We start from the raw sequence: 19,969 nt of genomic DNA, 5'->3' as shown, positions 1-19,969 counted from the left end.
TGGAGAACTGTATTCACTTTCAAACTCCTTAGAATTGGGGCGACTGTTTTCATATATTGCATTTACATTCATGTGTGCACATTTCAGTAAGTTGCTGCACATATTTCTTCTTTTCCTGGTAAAATATGATGAAATGAAGGGTAGCTCAAGACTTTTGAACAATGTTTTTGAATTCAAGCAGAACCTTTTTCTTCTGGAAACAGCTGAAGTCATCAAGACAATCATGTTGAAAAACCTATTCATGACCAAAGCTGTTATAAAACAAAAATTAACAGTGATTTTTTTGTTCACTGTACACATCCACTATTATGCAATAAACATTTGCATCCTATACAAACGAGCAAGTGTTTCACAGTTTTTATTTTGTTTTTTTTTCTAAAAAGAAACTCCACAGCCTTCTACACTCCTGCTCCCTCTTCAGACGATGACTCGTACTGCATCAGCTGCGAGGTGAGATGAGAGGGAAGTTAGTGGTTTCTGTGATACTCGTAGCGATGTTTGACCATCAGGCAGCAGCATCTCACCTTGTTCTTTAGCTCTTTGTTTTCCTCCATGAGCTGGTTGCATTTCTCCTGTAGGTCGGCCAGCTCCATGCGGAGAGCCTCGGCATCTGCTTGCTCCGGATCCACCACCCCGAGATGGAGCTTTATGAAGCTGTGGTGCTGGTTAAGGTCACTGTGTGCTCTCAGTCTGCACTAACATCTCATTTTACAGTTCTTGTTTGTAGGATTTTCTTTAATTCTTCCAGAAACAAATCTTATAGTTTTTCTATTTTTAGGCTGAACACAGACATCATATTTACCTGAAAACCTGAAAGTAAACTCCTTTTTCCCTCCTTTTGAGGTAAATTTTGAGGTGAGTTTGAGATACCATCCTTTTTCTCATCTTTTCTGTTTTCATCCCAAATTTGCTGCCATTTAACTGAATCTATTTCCCCTACACTTACAATACAAAGGTTTTGAAGGTCCAGAAAGGTTAAAGTTTGTCAGATCTGTCAAGGTCTTAATCCCCATTCCACTGGACTTATTTCCAAAAGGCATGGATGAATGGATGGATGGAGGTAATAGTTGTAAAAATATGGCTGCTCAGTAGGAAAAAAAACTCTGCAGGTGCATTTTCTGACATTTTTCCTTAACTACACCTGCACAGTTCCTGTTGAAATACAATTTCTTAAACACATTTAAAAGTTAGAAAAGAGCCATCTGAAAATACTTTTTACATCATCCTGTAGACTTCTCAAGCACTCTGGACATAAATACTTTTCCTTTTCTGAGTTTACAGCAGCTCCTTAGTGAAGGCAGCACCTGCAGACTTATAGGTAGCTCAGGATGAAGAGAAGTACAGTCGGTGGATCGATTTTTTTTTTCTTAAAAAAACAAACAAACAAACAAAAACATGTGGTATTCTTTGATTTTTTTTTAAAAAAAGAAAAAAAAACACTGTGACCTTCCACACATTTAAAGAAAAACTAGTAATCCTCTGCTTCTGTTTTCTCTTCAAAGAAACTACCTCTCAAAAGCATGTTTACAATCTCCTGTTTGAAATATTTTCTTTGTCCTAATTTCTACACCTAAACTTTGTCCTAATTTCTACACATAAATTGAATTTTTAATGCGTTTCATGCCTGAAATACAAAAATTTATGCATTTTAAGAAATTAAATCGTGTTTATAAGACAAAACTGTCTGCAATCAAAAGTCAACACTGCATAAACATGAAAAGGATACTCAAGTGCATTGTTGGGCTTCTCAGGTTCTTCATAAAGTGTCACTAAAACTACAAAACAGAAACGTTTATCAAACAGTACAGCAGTGAAAACCACAAACGTTTCTTTAACTGACAGAACGTGTTTGGATTTCCTGCCAACGTACCACTTGTTAAAGTTTCAATAACACCAGATTTCTCCAGGTATCTTCTAAACTGCTCTCGCTTTGATTCTGGGGCCTGAAACATGACAAAGCCGAGTTAGCACTATACGTTTCATTCACCAGTAAGATAAACAGACAAAGTGGATAAAGAACATTTTCAATACCACTGAACACAAGGGTAACAAAGCTTGTGATGAGTTCACTGTCAAACACTATCCCAACAAGCGAGCTTACACATTATGCTTAGTAGTTAGCAAATGCTACATAAGCATGAGCTCAAATATTTACTTAAAGTTAACATGTTGAAATGTACTACTAAAACATAAAATTGCATACATGAGAATACTCACTCTGTGTGTGGCCATCGATGCGATTACTTCCGTGTAATTTATAAGTGTATGAAATACCTTACAGGTTTGGTAACTCGGCTAACGGCTGCTAGCTCTGCGCTCACTTCCGCCTACAAACAGATAGACTGTTGCCATAGTGACACGTAAATGCGGAAATTAAGATATTTTTTTCAAATGTAATTAAGGAATACATGGATACATAAAATTTAATCCATCAAAATTACATAAAACAATGCCGGTGGATTATTGCACTTTTTTTATCGCATAAATTCGTTTCCTGTAACCCTGCAACCCTATTTCCGTAACCCTGTAAGAGCCACTATTCAGCCAAAGACGTGTTGCCAGTTTTCAATTTTATATATAAATATATGCACAGACACACGTGTTCACATCTGAACAACATATAGAACAGCATATGTGTTCGGTCCAAACTGCCACCCAACACGGTAGAAGGTGGGGCCAACTGTTTGTCACGTGCTTATCGTCGCAAACTTGATGTCGATATGTAAATCATCCGCACCACATTCACTGGATATTTCACAACAAGGCGTGGCTAGCGCAACCATTTACAGATCGGTGTTCCTTCAACTCTCCAGTACATTTTCTGCTCATAGGTCTGTTTTGTAGTGTTAAAAAAAGCCCCAGCTCGGGGTTAGTGTTGTCTCACCGGCAGAAGATGAAGCTTTGTGTATCTTTAGTTCTGTAGAACTTTATCAGCTATTTCGTCTTAGATTGTTCAAAGGTAAGTTGTATTCATGAAATGATCTATGAGTTGGTCAACAGTTACATATAAGTTATATAGAAATTGTCGTACTAGCTGCGTTTTCAGAATGGCACTGACTGGGTTGGGAGTGTTTTTGTTTGCTTTAGTTACGATATTAGATGTGATGTTAGAAGTTTTTCCTTTTTTTTCTTTTTAATATACTTGCATGTCCTGGAGGTTGATACACTGCTCATTCTCTTAAATTTAATTTTATTGTATACTGTGGGACTTAGTCATATATATATATATATTTAGTTATTTTGGTCACTTTATTGTATCCTATACATGTTATATCATAACAACATTTTAATAGGTAGGTAATAGGTAATAGGTTAAATCCCTGAGTTTTCTTTCACTTTGTAAAACTTTAGATTTGTCGTCACCTAAAATGTGAAGCAGTGGAAGCGTAAACAGGCAGGCTGATAATGCATTGATTGTTCTGGAGAATTGAGCTGGGTTCTTAGGATCTCATGATGAATCATCCACATACATGTACATATGTGTATGTGTCACATAGAAAAGCAAATAGATTTTGTTTTTAATCACACAGCTGCCAGATGGACTGATAGGACAGAGGAAATGAAAGACATGCTGAATGTTTGGCTTTGTTACAGCTAATCAGCACTTTTACCAAGTAAACGTTCAATCATGACCAAAAATCGTTTTAAAAAACAAAATTGGTAAATGTTTTATTCCAATTATCACCCCTCCCACCCCCGTCCCCACGTAAAAATAATAAACTAGTTTAAAGTAGACAAGTTTTATTTTTCTTAATCTTACACAACAATTAACTGAATACACTTTTAAAAAGGATCTTTTAAATAAAAAAATACTGTTGGATTTATCAATATTTTTAATTGTTTTTCATTTTAGCCCATAAATAAGTTACACTTTCTTAAATGTAATCACATTTAATAACATCAGTATTTGTTGTTTTTCTTTTTAGCTGAATTAAATTTCTCAAAATGATAACCCCAAAATACTTGAGTAGCAAAAATACATTGCAATAAAAACACATGGGGATGAAAGGAGAACATTTTCTTAAAACCTATAAAAATGTGTTTTAAGGGGCTTTTTTATAATAAAGGGCATTGATTTAGTTTATTGTTTCCTCAGGCAGATCTCAAGGCTTCTAAGAGTTAAAGAGCAGATTATCTGTATCTTCGTCTTTCATTCATCAGGCAGCCCAGCTTGAGCAGCAGATGCACGTGATGAGGCAAGACAGGACAAAGCAGGTTTATTTGTATAGCAAATTTCACATATAAGACAACTCGGAGTGTGTTAGATAAAACATTAAAAACTTTATAGCAGGTTGCAAAATAAGCATTTAAAAGGAGAATTAAAACAAAATAAAAATAATCAGGGAAATGAAATAGGACTAAAATAGACAAACAACAACAATAAAAGGATGCGGCACATATGTTACAAACAGATGTCAAAAGGAAATGCATAGCTTCATCATCATCATCACCATGATTTTCAGCGTACAGATGTGAGACAACACGATGAAAACTAAAACTCTACCTGAATTCAAAGCTGTGACAAATAAGAGTTTCCAGATCAGATTTAAAATAACTAGTGTTTGGATCAGAGTTCAGGTTTTCCGGTTGTTTTAGGAGCAGGAAAACTAAAAGCTTTTTCTCCTTGTTTCGGTGTAACTCTCATCATGGAAAGCAGCCTGGTGACCTGTTCAGGGTGTACCCTGCATCTCACCCCTGCACTGGATGAAGCCAGTATAACCCACAGATGGATGAACTCCAGGATGGAGATTGAAAGGGGCTTTAAAAATCCCAGCTTGGGTTGATGTGTTCTGTATATGCAGCAGACTTTTGTCAGAAAAACTCCAGGCTCTTCAGAGATGTTAGAAGGAAAGGTCTCTGAAACTACAAGTAGAGCATTTTTACACAGACAGATTAGAGGATCATGAGTTTAAACAATCAGCTTTTTGTTTTTCTTTTTCATTTGCTTCCTTCTTGTACACGACACTCCCCGTTAATCTGGAAGTCAGACGAATGAGGAACTAACTCAGTACATTACTGAAAGAAGTGTTTTCATTTAGTGAAATCATTATTTTTTGTGGAAAATTTGCAGCTGTTTTGGTAACTAATTCATTTATTGAATCACTTCTTTGACAAAGATGCCAGGCTGGTTTCAGCTCAAGCATTTGTTCTTTTTCTCTCCGTTTATGCATAACTGTTGGTTCTAACCAATGAGGCTGCTTCATTAACGGTGGAGGGAAAGTTTGAAATGTTTTTCTACTAGAAGTGTTTATTTTTAGAATTAATTACAAGGCCAGACTGATGATAACAATAAGGGTTTAAGCCACAATGACAAAACCAGCTATTACCTTCATGTTGATCTGAACAACAGTGACCTTTGTGAAGATGGGGAGGAAGGAAGTTGAAATATTTCTGTAAAAACCTGCAGGGTTTTAGAAATAATCCAGAACTTGTGGCGCTCTCGGTCATGTGATCGTCTCACATCCTCTTTGTTTTGTGTATCATTGTTTACATGTGCTTTTTCATGACTAAAGTTTCTTTGTTAGACCACGATCATGTCGCCGCCAGATGGCTACTCCATCAACACGGGCCCCTCAGACGAGAGCGAGGACAGCGAGCCTCTCATCAAGAGCGGTGCAGGTGAGTTACCTCCGCAAACTTCAACTCCAGTGTGCCTTGAAATATTGAAACGTTGGTTAAATGTGCAGCTCATGAATCAGTTAATGATGTCTGTGTTTCCACTGATGCTTTTTCATTCTGTTGTTTATCTTTACCGTGTCAAGATGACCTGTTATGTAAAACCTTGATGATCTTTGTGATCAGGTGGCTGCAGGTAGAGCTAAATCACATGTTGCTGAAATAAAACAAAAAAACAAAACATTTTATTTGCTGCACTTTTCAGCCCTCATATTTTCATGGCATCATTTAGGTAAATCAGGTGCACATAAACTGTTTTTACGTGATTGTACAGAGAATTTGTATTTGTCTCGGCAACATTTTATTGCCGCTGTACAGTGTAAACTCCATATGAGGTCTGGTCCATGTGCGTTGTCACATCCAGGTTATCAGGTCCCCCTGCCATGCATGTTTTAGATGTTTCCACATTTTAACACACCTGACTGAACTGAATGGCTCATTAAAGTCCAAAACCTGCAGGACAGCGACCCTTGAGGATCGACTTTGTCCATCTCTGCTGTAACATGGACACAAGGTGTTCTTTTATAGCATTTGTTCACACACACACTTCCTGTCAACCATGCCATGAAAGCTGTGTTAATGCAAATATTCTCATAGAAAATAAACATATTTCAACTACACAAACACTGATGGACCTTGTATCATTTAATAATAATAATAAATAATGGATTAGATTTATATAGCGCTTTTATTTTGTGTGTCCATTATACATTCAAGCACGGCACTCAACCACAACCCATCAGGAGCCATCTTCGGTGTCTTGCTGAAGGACACCTCAAAATGAGCTCACTGGCTGGGGATTGAACCGGCACCCCTTGGGCCACAGAACGGCCACTCTACCCACTGAGCCATGCCACCCCTAACTTACCAGTTAGCTCGGCTAACATGTTAGCAAGTACATTAACTGGTAAAGGAGTAAGCATAGGTTTGCATGCCTTATTGGCTTATTAAAGCGTACAAATTAAGCACCATTAAAAAGCAGCACAAGCAGAGACCCATCACTCACACACAGGCGTACGTTCATCCCTTAGAAAACATGTTGGGGGTTCAACGAAAATCATCCCGCTGGGTGAGTTTACTTCAGTCACATCATGTTACAGCAAACCCGGGTTCGAATTACGGGGGGAGCTAAGGGGAGCTGACAGTCTTAAAGGGTTTCCCTAAAAGTAGTCAAATTTCAGGTTTCATTTAATTTTTCCATTAAGTTCCAATAAGTTTCTGAAAAAGAAAAGCATTGTTTTTTTGATGCTGTGTGTTTATTTAACTTAAATAGTTAAGCCTTCGAAACGACGCAGGGGGTCCGTTGTTTGTTGTGTGCTGTGAGCGTCCAAACAACCACCTAAAATCCTTCTTTTTGTTGTTGTTAAAAGAACGTACCGTCCCTGTTTCTGATTAAGCAAATGGCATACAGCGGGAGCAGCTGTTTTTTTTGGCAGTGACCATGTTGTTGACCATGTTACGTGCACTTATATGTGTGTCATACACATGACTTGCAGAGTCATAAGGCACATCCAAAACAAGGGCCCCCCGAAAGCCCCGGTGTAATTCAAGCACTGCTGCAAACGTCTTCTCTGAATTCTGGTATCATGCCGGTGCATACTGAGCAACAATAAACAAATGTCCTGACCCCAACAGCACCAAACTGTGGTTGCACCATACACATTAAGCAGCTCATTGCATGAATAAAAAAATGTTTCTTTTAACTAACAAAAAATATTAATTTATTAAATCCAGAATTATTAAATGAACTTGATGGCAGCTGCATCTGCTGCAGAGCAAACTGTATGTGTGAAAGTTTAGAAACAAACACTAAAACGTTCTCATGTGAGTATCTTCCTTTCAGTTCCTCCTCAGTGCTGTTCTGCTCGCCTCAACCTCGCCATGCTCATGTTCCTCGGCTTCTCTGTGGTCTACGGTCTCCGGGTTAACCTCAGCATTGCTATGGTAGCCATGGTAAACAGCACCGATCCTGAAATCGTAGATAACAGCTCTGTGGCCCACGCCTGCCCGCTGCCGGCGAGGCCAGAAAACACCAGCGAAGCTCTGCAGCAACCAGAGGGGGTAAACTCTTCAAACTCACAGCAGCTGTACATGTGGACTTGTGTGTTTCACGTGTTTTGATGCCACCTCTCTTCGTCCTCTTGCCCCCAGACCCCTCAGTACCCCTGGGATTCAGAGACTCAGGGCTGGCTGCTTGGAGCCTTCTTCTTCGGCTACCTCTGCACGCAGATCCCAGGGGGCTACCTCGCTGGTCACTACGGGGGGAAAATCTTCCTCGGCCTGGGTGTGTTGGGCACAGCTGCCCTAACCCTCCTCACCCCTCTGGCTGCCAAGTGGGGGTCGTACTGGTTGTTTGCACTGCGAGCCTTGGAAGGCGTTGGGGAGGTAATGGCGCAAACAAACTGGACTCTTTTTATTTTTTCTCTAGTGATCTAATGAATGTAGTTCAGAGGATTTTCAGTGCATTTAGTGTAATTTTTATCTGATTTGACATGTGCATGTCTCTGCAGGGTGTGACCTTTCCAGCCATGATGGCGATGTGGGCTCGGTGGGCTCCTCCTCTGGAGCGTTCTCGCCTGATGACCCTGTCAGGGTCTGGGGCCAACTTTGGGGCCTTTGTGGCCCTGCCGCTCACCGGCTTCATCTGCCAGAAGCTGGGCTGGCCCGCTGTCTTCTACTTGTGTGGTAAGTGAAGGAAATGCTCAGAGACACAGACATGGTAGCCTGTTTCAATCAGACAACCTTTTGTTTGCATTTATTTTATATTATTTTCATTATTAGCCGAGGTTTGTTGGTATCACAGCTGTGAAATCTGCTGGTCATAATACAGCAGATGGATCAGGTTCAGATTCTAGCAAGTGTCAAGATTTTCTCCAAATCATTGGTGCTGTGCAGATGCTGGATTGTCAGGTTTACCTTTTAGGAGCCATGAATGAGGTGAAGGTAAATTATGAACAAGTTCTAAAATACAAATCAGAGCCGGACCTTCTCTAACCAGATGGTTGACAGGTGATGGAAAGGATTTATACGCAGGTCAGGCAGGGGCACTGACCAGGAACAGGGGGGGCACACATGTGATTTTTTTTTTTTTTTAAAATCCTTTTTAAGGCCTCTATTTTAGTAAATAATTAGCTGATTATTACAACTTAAGTGATTATCAGATGTTAAATTTGGAAAAACAAACAGCTGATGATGTTTTCAGTGTTGATGTAGAACAACATGTAGAAGATTATCACTGCTGCTCCAGTCGTGATGTAGACACGGCTGTATTGATCGGTGATGGATGTTCCTCCATCTGACGTCAGCTTGCATCCGTTGCTGGATTGACTGCACTGAGGCCTCCCAGTACAGAACAGCTACTGGTTACTGATTATTACTGGTTACTTTCATTGCTGTTTTTCACTGTATGTGTGAATCTAGGTTTAGTCTGATCTCTTAGTGAGCCCTGCAGCCGTACCGTATCTGATGACGCTACTTTGAACAGCGTGATAGAAAGTGAGCATGAGCCCAAACAGCCTGAGTCTGTGTAAGAAATGAAGCCTTTGAGCCGTTTGCAGCACAGATAATTAACATGGGCGCTCCAGCACAGGGTCGCATATTCACTCTGTCAATGACAACTTAGAAAACTTTATTTTGGATATTAAAAGCATTACAAGTGTCAGGACCATACTGTAGTGACGTGGAATTTTACTTTTACCATCTTTTTTTATACTGCTGTAGCATAACCACGGGTCAGGCTCTGCCGAAGGACAGCTCAGACGTTAACACGCTCATTTTTAGAATAATCTCTTGCACATTTTAAAATTGGGTAAATCTTTGCCTGTAATCAGTTTAGAAAAAGAAAACGTTTTTAATATAGAAATAGTCGTGGATTCAACAGGAGGTTATTGTGGATAAAGGTGCTCTGTGCGATCATACTGTGCTGAAATTTCAGTTCACTTACACGGTAGCTGCGACCCTCGAGGAGCAGCTTAAAAATGTTGAGGCTCAGGATTTTTTTTACTGCTTTTTGCTATAAAAATCTGCCTTTCCATGGCAGATTTACACCATTTTTAACAGATTACCATCTTCTAACAATTCCTGTCCCCTTTCAGGGGGCGCTGGTTGCTTCTGGGCAGTCCTCTGGTTCCTGCTGGTTTCTGATGACCCTCGCACTCATCGTCGGATCAGCGAAGAGGAGAGAGATTACATCGTAAACTCCATCGGACCTCAGGTGATCATCAAACGTTATCAGATGTTCTTGCTGATTTTCTGCTTCAGTGTGTTGCTCTGTGTTTTCTACGTTATCACAGCTGCTTGTTTATGAATCGTAGAACAGTTTTCCATCTTTTATCTGAACACTGAAATAAAAAAAAAAAGCTGAGGTTCTCAGAAAGATGATTTATGGAGTTCGACAGTGTTATATCCTAAAAACAACTCTGAAACCAACTTGTTGGAGAATTTTCTGCATGTTGTGGATTCTTTCTCTTCACTTCCCTTATCAGACTTCCTCTTTCCATTACGTTTGTCTCTTGTGCTGCTCTTTCAGCACTTCAAATGTCCTTTCATTTCGGTTTGTTTTCACATCCAAATATCTGAATAATACCGGTTAAACAGAGCAGCTTGTTTTTCTTACAATTAACCCCTTAAAAGGTTCATAATGTGATCTTTTCAGGGTACAGGTCACGGCTGGAATGTGCCTCTGCTGCCGATGCTGTGTTCTGTCCCCCTGTGGGCCATCATCATCACCCAGATGTGCTCCAACTGGGCCTTTTACACTCTGCTCACCTCCCTGCCCACCTACATGAGCAACATCCTGCACTTCGACCTGCAGTCGGTGAGGTTTTCATTCATCTCTGCTTCAGCTTTTTAAATCATCATTACACACATTACTGTGTAATGAGAGTAAAGTAAATGTAATCTGAATACTGCTGACAGGATGACAAAAAGAAGACCACACAGGATCAGTTTCACTGTTGCCCGCTCTCCTTAGTTTTATATTTTTTATAAAAAATCTAGGCAGTTGTGTTGCATTTTTTTTTCATGCTTCTTGCGGAAGTACAGTCATTTTTTGGGGAGATTTGCTCCAGATCAGCATTTTTTTTCTGCCTATAAAGGCATAAACTGCAAAGTTTGTCCTCCTCTGGCAGAATCTGTTGCCAGCCTCCTCTTCCTCCATCCTCACAGGTGAAGTTCAGTCATGAGGCAAACCCAAACAGCACTACTGAGGATGTTTCTGTTCCTTCTTTGTTGTCAGTGTTTAGGACATATTGGCCAAATATGGTTAAAATGCAGTAAAGAGGGAGTTCAACTCAATGTAGACACTTTTTAAAGACGTGTTGATTTAGTGAGTCTATAATGAGTATTTTTACACTCGAAAGGCCTCTTCCACCGTGGGTTGTGGCTCATAGACCAGTAGAGGAATATTTTATCCCTACACGTTGTTTTCCACTGATGACCTCTATCAGATCGGTCTGTGAGGTCATGTGGTTCTGGGTTTAACTCAGGTGTGTTGATGATGGTTAAGTTGGTTTCTATGTCCAACGTAACCACTAGATGTCAGTAATAATAGCTCAGCTTGTTAATGTCCTCCTGATTCACACCTTTTCTCCCCTCCTAGTTTAACTGTTATTTAAAGAATATAGGATAAATTTTAAACCTGTTTTTTGCTCCACCTTAAGTTAATAGAAACTGGTTTTGGGGGCTGCAGTGAAACACGGTGTCTTCAGCTGCGTGGTCTTTATGTTGGTACAGCTTTTACTGCCATGCAAATGTAAATGTGGATGCACGTTGCTATTTAAAATCCATGATGTTGTTACCGTACGAGAGAGCGTAGGGATCACGCTATTTCACTGGCACTTTGATTCTCAGATACTTTGTAGTTGTGATTCTTCTTTTCAATCTTGTCTTGAGTCGTTTGTGGAAACACACGTAAACTCAGAGCTCCATCCTCACCGAGCGTCCAGACATGACCAGAATCTTCTTGTCTCACTTTGTAACAGTAATAATAATGGAGGACGCACAGTCCTCCTCCATCAGGAAGATAACAGACGCTTCTTTGCATTTCCACGTCAGAATGGCTTCCTGTCCGCTGTGCCGTACCTCGGCAGTGTAGCAGCGGCCCTGCTGTCGGGTGTCGTCGCAGACTTCCTCATCGAGAGGAACGTGTTCAGCGTCACTGTCGTACGCAAGATCTTCACACTGACCGGTAAGAGAGCAAGTTCTGGAGAAGTTCAGACACTGAGGTCTATAGTTCAGCTCCTCCTTCTTGTTCCTTGATCCAGACTGAAAACCAGGGGTGAGCGAGCTTTTTCCAGTATTGGTACTCAAACTGTGGAACGAGCTCCCTCCCAGTCAAACTGGCCCCCACTCTGGACACTTTAACTCACATCTTAAACACTTTTTTATTCCTCGGCTTCTAGCACAGCATGAGAACTACGTGGTCTTTGTTTGCCTTTTAATGTGTTTTAGCCTTCTGATTTATTTTAGTGTCTTTTAGGGTTTTTTTGTGTCTTATAGTTTTTTAAATTTCTTTTAGTGTATTTTAGATATATTTAAGTCTTTTCAAGTCTTTTAAAAGGCAGAATCTCTGTGTGGAATATGTTTGTGTGTCTATAACGACAACCTTTATGTTTTTTGTGTACCATGTGTTTTTATTATATCGTGCTATATAAATAAAGTGGGCTGGAAGTTATGAAACTTCTGTAAACAAAAATAAGACAAATATCTTTTCTTTGAGATTCCAGCACTGTGGCTCATGTTCCCTGAGAAGATGCACATCTACACCTTTCTTCATGTTCACCCGGAACTGTGTGTTCTTTACTTTCTTTATGTGGAATAAGTTTCTCATGAGCCAGACCTGCTGCAGTATCACTGGAGAAATGCTTCCCTCACATGGTTTTTATTGGTTCATCTACTCTAAAATCTGCACAATATACAGAGCTCTTAAAAGGGCTGCATTCCACTTAGAGCATGAGTGGAATGCAGCCCTCCATTAAAACACCCAGCTTATTTGTTTATAAATGCAAGTCATGTTATCACTATATTTAACAATGACAACATGTCTCACGTTTTCCTGTTATGGTGCAGCATCAGTTTACTCAGTGAACTTGTTAAATAAACCCAGATTGTTCCAGTCCTGTTTTACTGTTTCACTCGGTCCTAAAGCCAGATATCAACACCTGGCTGGTATCTCTGCAGGTCTGCTGCTGCAGGCGGTTTTCCTCACAGCTGTCAGTTACGCCGGCTGCGACCACATCCTCACCGTCACCTTCCTCACACTCTCCAGCAGCTTAGGAGGGACCAGCGCCCCCGGAGTCTACATCAACCAGATAGACATCGCTCCTCGGTGGGTGCCACATGGAGACGCTTTAATCATTCATTTATTTAACTATCTAGTTTAGAAAGTAGTCTAACTTTTGTGACTTCCAGTAGATGCCACTTGTTCTGTGCAGCGGAACCCAGCAGAGACAGTCTAACAAAAAGCTTTCTTTCATATCAAATAAAAAACATTTCAACTGTTTGGATGATTTTTCTAGGAGTCCTGAACTTGTCTTCCTCTTCCCGGCAGGTATGCAGGATTCCTTCTGGGAATCACCAACACGTTCGGGACGGTTCCAGGCGTCGTGGCGCCAATCGTGACCGGATACTTCACCGAAGACGTGAGTCGCTAAGAATAAACAATTGCTTCGATGTCGTCTTCTTTATTTTAGTAACATTTCCGATCATTTTATTAATTTCTTTTATTTGTGTCTTGAGCTGGGTTTTCTCCTGGTCTCTGTCACTTTCAGCACCTGAGTAGAGCTGGACCTGAAAGGTGCTTTGTAAATAAAGTTTGAGGCTCGCACACAAGCAGCAGACTGGACTTTATCTCTTACAGATTTCTGTAGTTCAAATATTTACTTTGTTGTCTTTTTATGTTTTGTTGAAAATCAGAGTTGATTATCTTTGAATGAAAACAGTTCAAGTCAGACGTTGTCACTTAAACTCCATATCTGACATGTATAAAAGCTGAATTCCACACAGAGAAGATGAATTACAGGAAACTGGTGCATGCTGATTGTGACATTAATACCCTGCTGATGCATCTTCTTCTGTGGTCGGCAGCACACCCTGGCAGGCTGGAGGAAGGTGTTCTGGGTCGCCGCTGGGATTAACACCGGTGGCGCCCTCTTCTACACCATATTTGGCAGCGGGAAGGTCCAACCGTGGGCCGTCACGTATGAAAGTTAATCTTGCACTTAATTATTTGTAACGGCACGAGGCAATCTTAGGATATTTTCTATTTGCAACTACATAATATGTAAACAAACAGGATTTTCAAACATGTTAAACTTGCTCCGTAAACATTTTTGCATTTGTGGATCAGATTTTACACAGTGGTGTGTCTACCACACCAGACCTGTGACAATAAATAATAAATAAGAACAAGAAGTATAGATGTGCACAAATATGTATTTATGTTGTGCAGTCACATCCAGAAAAATACAGAGCAATATTCAAATGAATTTCTAACTGGAAATGTATGTCAAATTCACGTAAAAGTAATAAGATGTTATACGAATATAAATACTTTGACCACTGAAATTCATGCAAAGTGAATTTCATGCATCTACAGATTGATGTGAACACATGAAACAAGTTTCACATGTTTGTAAATCATTTCCAGTCACTGTGTGGGCATGAAGACGACGAGCAGGTCTACCTCGCACATACTAACCAAGCAGAAAAATGACATTACAACACAGCTGATTTTTAGAGAAGTGTGTTAAGAGTTCTACCTCTTTGACAATATCTACCGCATTTGCTGTGAACTCCACAAACAAATCATTTTGACCAAAAAATAGCATTTTTATCATTGTTACAGTTTCTGCTTTGTTTTTATCTGTAATTTTTATTTTTATTAAATAACACAAAAAAAGACTTTAAACATTAGAGAGTAGTTTTACTACTTCAAAATCTAATTTATTGCAAAATTAGCAGATTATATTCTGCTGCATTTTAATTATATGTGTTTAATGGTGCTTTCTGAGCACGTTAGTGTTGGCTGACCGTGTGCTGCAAACGTTTCCACCAACAAACAAAAACCTTCCAACTTTTTTGCCTGTTATGGTCAAAAAGGGAAACTGAGCTTTACAAGATATCCATCCAAATGATCGGTATAATGCATTCACACTTTCTTTAAAGGGGCAAAAAGTGAAATCGTTTCACTGCAACAAAGTGCAATGAGCTACACTTCCCTCTACCTCTTCCCTGACCCCCGACTCGCCTGGTCTGCGAACGAATGTGCAGCATGCAAACACACTGAGCAAAACAACATCACCATTTTGCAGAACATGTTGAGGAGGAGAGCTAACTCTGCCAACTACCGTAGTTCTTTTTTAGATGTAATCATAAATCCTGGTTGTCTGCAGGTAAATGTTTTGTTCCGCTCTCCACCATTTAAAAATATGTGCTGCCATCACTCATTGCTGTAGCCTTTCATAGGGAGGGAGGGCCGAAGGCTCAGAGAGGAGAGAGGAGAGGCGGTTCACATGAGCGTACATGAACATACACTGGACCGGCTGGTAAATCAACACACAGAGAATACTCCCGATGAATTTACACCTTTAGTTCTTCACATAGCCAGTTTGTAATTCCTTCCATCTACAAATGATGAATTTCTACTTATTGCCCCTTTTAAGAATAAAAAAGACATTTAATGTTTCATGTGGTTCCAGCTTCCCTGCGACCCTTAATTGGACAAAGCAGGATGGATGGATGGGTGGATGGGTGGATGGATGGATGGATGGATGGGTGGATGGGTGGATGGATGGATGGATGGATGGATGGATGGATGGATGGATGGATGGATGGATGGATGGATGGGTGGATGGATGGATGGGTGGATGGATGGATGGATGGATGGGTGGATGGATGGATGGATGGATGGATGGATGGATGGATGGATGGATGGATGGGATCTGTGTGGTTTGCCCTGATTAATACCCACAGTGGCTAATATAAGACCAAACCAAATCAATGTGCAATCTTATGTTTACCTTTGTTTATTTTATTTGGAACAAAATTCATCTTTAATTCTAAGATGTTTTTAAAATATTGTTGTTGTTCTTGTTTTGTTTTTGTTGTTCAGAAATGGCCAAATGTTTAATGAACAAACATCACAGGAGTTTAAAGTGTTTTTATGGCCTTTAACTGCTTTGTTTTAGGTGTACAATATGTTTTCTGTCCACCTCGACAAATGAAGCACTTACCGTCCACGTTACCAAAATGCCTTACATTCAACAAGATATAACGTTAAGTTTTTAAGCTGATGCTTTTCAGCCACAGACATTTAACATTTTTAATGTAACAGACTTTTTGCACAATGAATGTTTTAAATTTTACCATCAACAAGCTGCCTTTGTTCGTTTGTGTAATTCTGATTTTTTTAAATAAAATTTAGGAAATTTCATCATTCGTCCAACTTATGCAGTACATCAAAATGCACTATGATTGTGAAGATGAAATGGATGCAATTAGTTTACCTTTGCTGTGCGAATTTGTTAATTTCTATTGTAAAAAGATGTGTGGGAATCTGCACCTCTCATGAGGAATTTCTGATTATTCTTAGCCATCTCTCTTCTTGTTTAGCTTTACTCATTTCTAAATGTTTTACTCGTCTTTAACCTTAAATATTCAAGGATGTAACTTTGTAGGATGTGTCCTCAATTTTCTTACCCGATTATTTAATTGTTTTTGTTTTACCCTAAAATGTTTACTTTTTATGTTCCGATACAAATGTTATAAATCTCAGTAAACTCACAGGTTGTCTGTCCTGTTTTCAATGAACTGCTTGTATATTGTGTATACAAGCATAATAATTTTGACCAGATTTTCAACATGCCACAGGGAAGCTGTGTTACAGGCTCCAGACAGCATGTCTGTACACCCACTAGATGGCACAAGAAAACAACTCTGGCAGCATCAGTGGATTTTAGAAATCTAAAATAGAAATCAAACTGATTTCATCAGTGATTATAACACTGCCTTGAATGTTGTTGATGGAAATTGGAGTTGTTGTTTTTTTTTTTTTATCTAAAAAGTAGTTATATTTTGGGGGTGAAAACAACTACGTATGAAGTTTTTATTTCATTTTAAGAACATTTGACATTTTATGACAAGTTTATAAATGTTTTATGTAATTAAAATCAATAAATTCTTAGAATTAACATAAATAGTCATATGAGTGTGTTTGTTTAACTACTTTCACATTTTTTCTGTCACACACGCTGTTCTTTGTATTTGTAGTTTGTCGCAGTTTACTCAGGGTGTACCATCTGTTACAGAGCCCTGCTGGAACTTGCATCAGATGACCCGGATGTTAATGAAATTCCCTTGACGTAACGTGTGCGTGGTGTAACGTGAATTATCGTCTACCTACACGTTATTACATCCCCTCTCTCTGGCAGGGAAAACGCTTTTTGTTTGGCTTTTTGTTAGTTTACCCACGATAGAAACTGATGTATTAAACCTTGGTTGGCTCTAGCGGTTCTATCCAAACTTATGAGCCAAACTCGTTTAGGATTAAATACCTGGATAACTAGCTAAAGTTAACATTTTCTAAACATAACATCGACGTACTAGTTTTAAATGTTATAGATGTTTGTTTTGTGTTTTTGTACCTTTATATCTCTTCAGCGACTAAAATATAATTCAGTTGAGACGATGTATTAGATATTGAAATTATTTTTAAAATATATCATAAATCCTTATGATTCTTAAGTGATAATACAAGCTAGGTTTTGTTAGCATTACGTAGCTAACAGCAGTGCTCTTTTTATCATAGTGCAAACAGCACAGCATAAATGTTTGTTTGTTTTTTTTCCATCACATGTTCACTTGGATATTAAATATATTTTTCAATTTAAATTTATTTGAGTTAACAAAATGTCCCAGTCCTGATCTGATAAATCAAGTTTCATATTGAAATCCCATCACTGGTTATTAATATAACTGTAAAGTGAAGAATATGATGTACCACATGGAAGTTATTGTAAAATAATACTGGATGCAACAGAGCCAAGTTGAGCTTAGATCATTTGGGTTCTTGTGAGACACTTTTTGATTACACTTTTGAGAACTTTACACACCATAGTGAACAAAAAACTTATTTAAGTTGTAAACTCTCATAACACTGACCACAAGTAAATACAGCAAACCTCAACCCTGGCAACAGAATAACCGGTTGGTTTTGTTTACACTGAAAACATTATTTAGAAATGTAGAACCAGTAGATGATAAATCTTGCTTCTGTTGTTCAAAAGTGTGTTCCATTAGTGATGTATAAATTAATTGTATTCAGAATTCAATTATTTGAAGTTAGAAAAAGCTTTACTAATAGACAAGAGTAAATTTGTGTTTATTTTTATTGGTATAGGCTTTAAATGTCCAAACCAAGTTGAAGAAAATTACAAAAACTTTGAAAAAGGCTGTTGTAAGAGCTGGTCTGAGCCAGAGATCAAAGTAAAAATGCAAAGAACTATTATTTGCATGTGAGAGAAAATGTAGAATGTGAAACCAATCCAAGATTATAGCCTTGACACCACTAAGGTATTACTTTGTAAATGTGATTCAGGGTATTCATAAGTGTTGAGTATCAGGGGAGCCGTCAGCAGGAGATATGACAATGTGCTGCAGCTGTTCTTTATTTGCATTAACTGTTCCCCCACCTCTCTCTGCATTTGCATACAGTTTGCTGACATTACAATTCAGATTGAGTTACCTACGACGCTGCCTGTGTGCACATGAATGCCGGTAAAATGGGGCTCTCTGAATGCTGGCAGTGATTTTTCTCATGCAACCACTCAGACATTCAGACAAGATTTAGTTAAACTGGCAGAAGATTCTGATGTCATCTGAACTAAAATTTACAACAGAAAGAATTATGTTCCCGAATCATTTTAGTTATCGAATACCACTTATCTGTATGAAATATTATTTTGTCTCCTATACACCACAATGTTCTCATGACTAAGAAAATGTTGAAGTGTTACTAGAAAAGTTTTACAAAAATGTTGTCCAAATAGCACTTCAAAATGCTTTTTTTAACCTCAAATACAGTTTAAGAGAATATTTAATATGGATTTTATTCTTCTACTTCTCCTTATATATATATATGCCATATTTGTAATTTTACCAGAGACAAAATAGTTGATCACATAAATCATTAAGCATTTTTAATCACAAATTTCACTGAAATCAAGCAAGGAGTTGATCTGAACTCATATAATTTAATTAATTATATTCATCATTATTAGATCATTTTTATTAGAATATTCCTGTTCATTTTAAAGACATTGCTACAAAGTGGTGATTGTATTTTAACTTAAGTAAAAGATAAAAGATCTGAATCCTTTGATCACATATCAATTACCAAATGCATCACACAGATATATATGCATGTTAAAAAGAAAATATTATTATGAAATTACATTGTAAAAAAAAAAGCCTCCATCCTGCGTGTTTTTCCCATTACCAGATAAATGTTCATCTGCCCCGTTGCTATGACAACCCCTCATACTGGATGACTCATTATTGACGCGCTGCCAGGGCCTGGCTGCCAGTCGTTCAGTCAGCCTGTTGAATCACATTCTCCGTTTTCCCACACTGAAACACGTCCCCCTCTCTCTGCTGCCCTGCTCTGCTCAGTGCCTGAAATAAGAACACAGCTGTTGTACTTTGCTCCGATCGGTCATCATTATCATTAATAAGATAACTCCTCACTTCAGGAGCACGGCCTGCACAGTGCACGCTGTGCAGGCTGTGCTCACAAAGCCTGAAGATTAATCCTGGTGGTAGTTTTGAATGAAAGGGTGGAAACGGTGAGCTGGCATTAAATCTGATGGAAATATTCATGTTTTCTTAAATGTGAAAGCTTAAGAACAAAATACCTGCAGCTGACCACAAATGTTAAACACAGGAATGTATAGCACAATTCAACGACAGGGGAATTCAAATTGCTTTACCATAACAGTGAAACATCAGCAAATAAGAAGCATCATTTAACACTAAAGACGATAAAGGAAAAATAAAGCACATTAGGTTAAAAACAGTATTAAAACATGAGGGAGTTTAAAAAGTCAAGCTTAAAGGGAGTGGTGCAGATTTGGACTTTTGAAATAAAAATAAATCAAATTCAGCAGAGAAAAGGTGGATCTTTAACCTGGATTTAAATCAACTGAATGAAGACAAGATAATACTTATTTGATGAAGCTTTAAACTTAAATGTTCTTTTAAAAAAATCCAAGCATAAGAAATGCTGGAAAATCTAAAA

The 19,969-nt window shown here is 38.7% G+C and overlaps 2 protein-coding genes across 3 annotated transcripts; one reads left to right on the top strand and one right to left on the bottom strand.

The window, feature by feature from the left end:
* Positions 1–342: 342 nt before the first annotated feature.
* LOC121657040 (MYC binding protein) lies at positions 343–2,616 on the bottom strand. The gene is made up of 5 exons (XM_042012397.1): positions 2,218–2,616; positions 1,871–1,943; positions 1,727–1,775; positions 525–654; positions 343–443 (listed from the first exon to the last, which is right to left on the bottom strand). The coding sequence occupies exons 1-5, from the start codon at positions 2,230–2,232 to the stop codon at positions 399–401; spliced, it is 312 nt and encodes a 103-aa protein (XP_041868331.1). The 5' UTR covers positions 2,233–2,616; the 3' UTR covers positions 343–398.
* Positions 2,617–2,805: 189 nt separating this feature from the next.
* si:ch1073-513e17.1 (sialin) lies at positions 2,806–15,448 on the top strand. Of its 2 annotated transcripts, none has more exons than XM_042011952.1 (11): positions 2,806–2,959; positions 5,526–5,619; positions 7,520–7,737; positions 7,828–8,061; positions 8,187–8,361; positions 9,771–9,889; positions 10,331–10,492; positions 11,731–11,863; positions 12,856–13,003; positions 13,226–13,316; positions 13,762–15,448. In XM_042011952.1, the coding sequence occupies exons 2-11, from the start codon at positions 5,535–5,537 to the stop codon at positions 13,885–13,887; spliced, it is 1,491 nt and encodes a 496-aa protein (XP_041867886.1). In that variant the 5' UTR covers positions 2,806–2,959; positions 5,526–5,534; the 3' UTR covers positions 13,888–15,448. The 2 variants fall into 2 exon arrangements, with proteins under 2 accessions (XP_041867886.1, XP_041867887.1); XM_042011953.1 differs by having other exon boundaries at positions 2,832–2,959; positions 5,514–5,619.
* The last annotated feature ends 4,521 nt before the right edge of the window (positions 15,449–19,969 follow it).

Source organism: Melanotaenia boesemani, chromosome 17, assembly GCF_017639745.1.
Source record: "Melanotaenia boesemani isolate fMelBoe1 chromosome 17, fMelBoe1.pri, whole genome shotgun sequence".
Classification (NCBI taxonomy): Eukaryota; Metazoa; Chordata; class Actinopteri; order Atheriniformes; family Melanotaeniidae; genus Melanotaenia; species Melanotaenia boesemani.
The sequence above is the reverse complement of the archived record's forward strand: the minus strand, read 5'-3'. Positions and strand labels throughout refer to the sequence as shown.

What these genes read in the sequence shown, in the direction of transcription:
- LOC121657040 (XM_042012397.1), bottom strand. An exon ending in AAGCCCAACAATGCACTTGA is followed by an intron (nt 655 to 1,726) that starts GTATCCTTTTCA and finishes CCAGCACCACAG; the next exon opens with CTTCATAAAGCTCCATCTCG. An exon ending in ACAAAGAGCTAAAGAACAAG is followed by an intron (nt 444 to 524) that starts GTGAGATGCTGC and finishes CTCACCTCGCAG; the next exon opens with CTGATGCAGTACGAGTCATC.
- si:ch1073-513e17.1 (XM_042011952.1), top strand. Translation starts at nt 5,535, where the DNA reads ATGTCGCCGCCAGATGGCTACTCCATCAACACGGGCCCCTCAGACGAG. An exon ending in CCTTGGAAGGCGTTGGGGAG is followed by an intron (nt 8,062 to 8,186) that starts GTAATGGCGCAA and finishes ATGTCTCTGCAG; the next exon opens with GGTGTGACCTTTCCAGCCAT. An exon ending in CAAGATCTTCACACTGACCG is followed by an intron (nt 11,864 to 12,855) that starts GTAAGAGAGCAA and finishes GTATCTCTGCAG; the next exon opens with GTCTGCTGCTGCAGGCGGTT.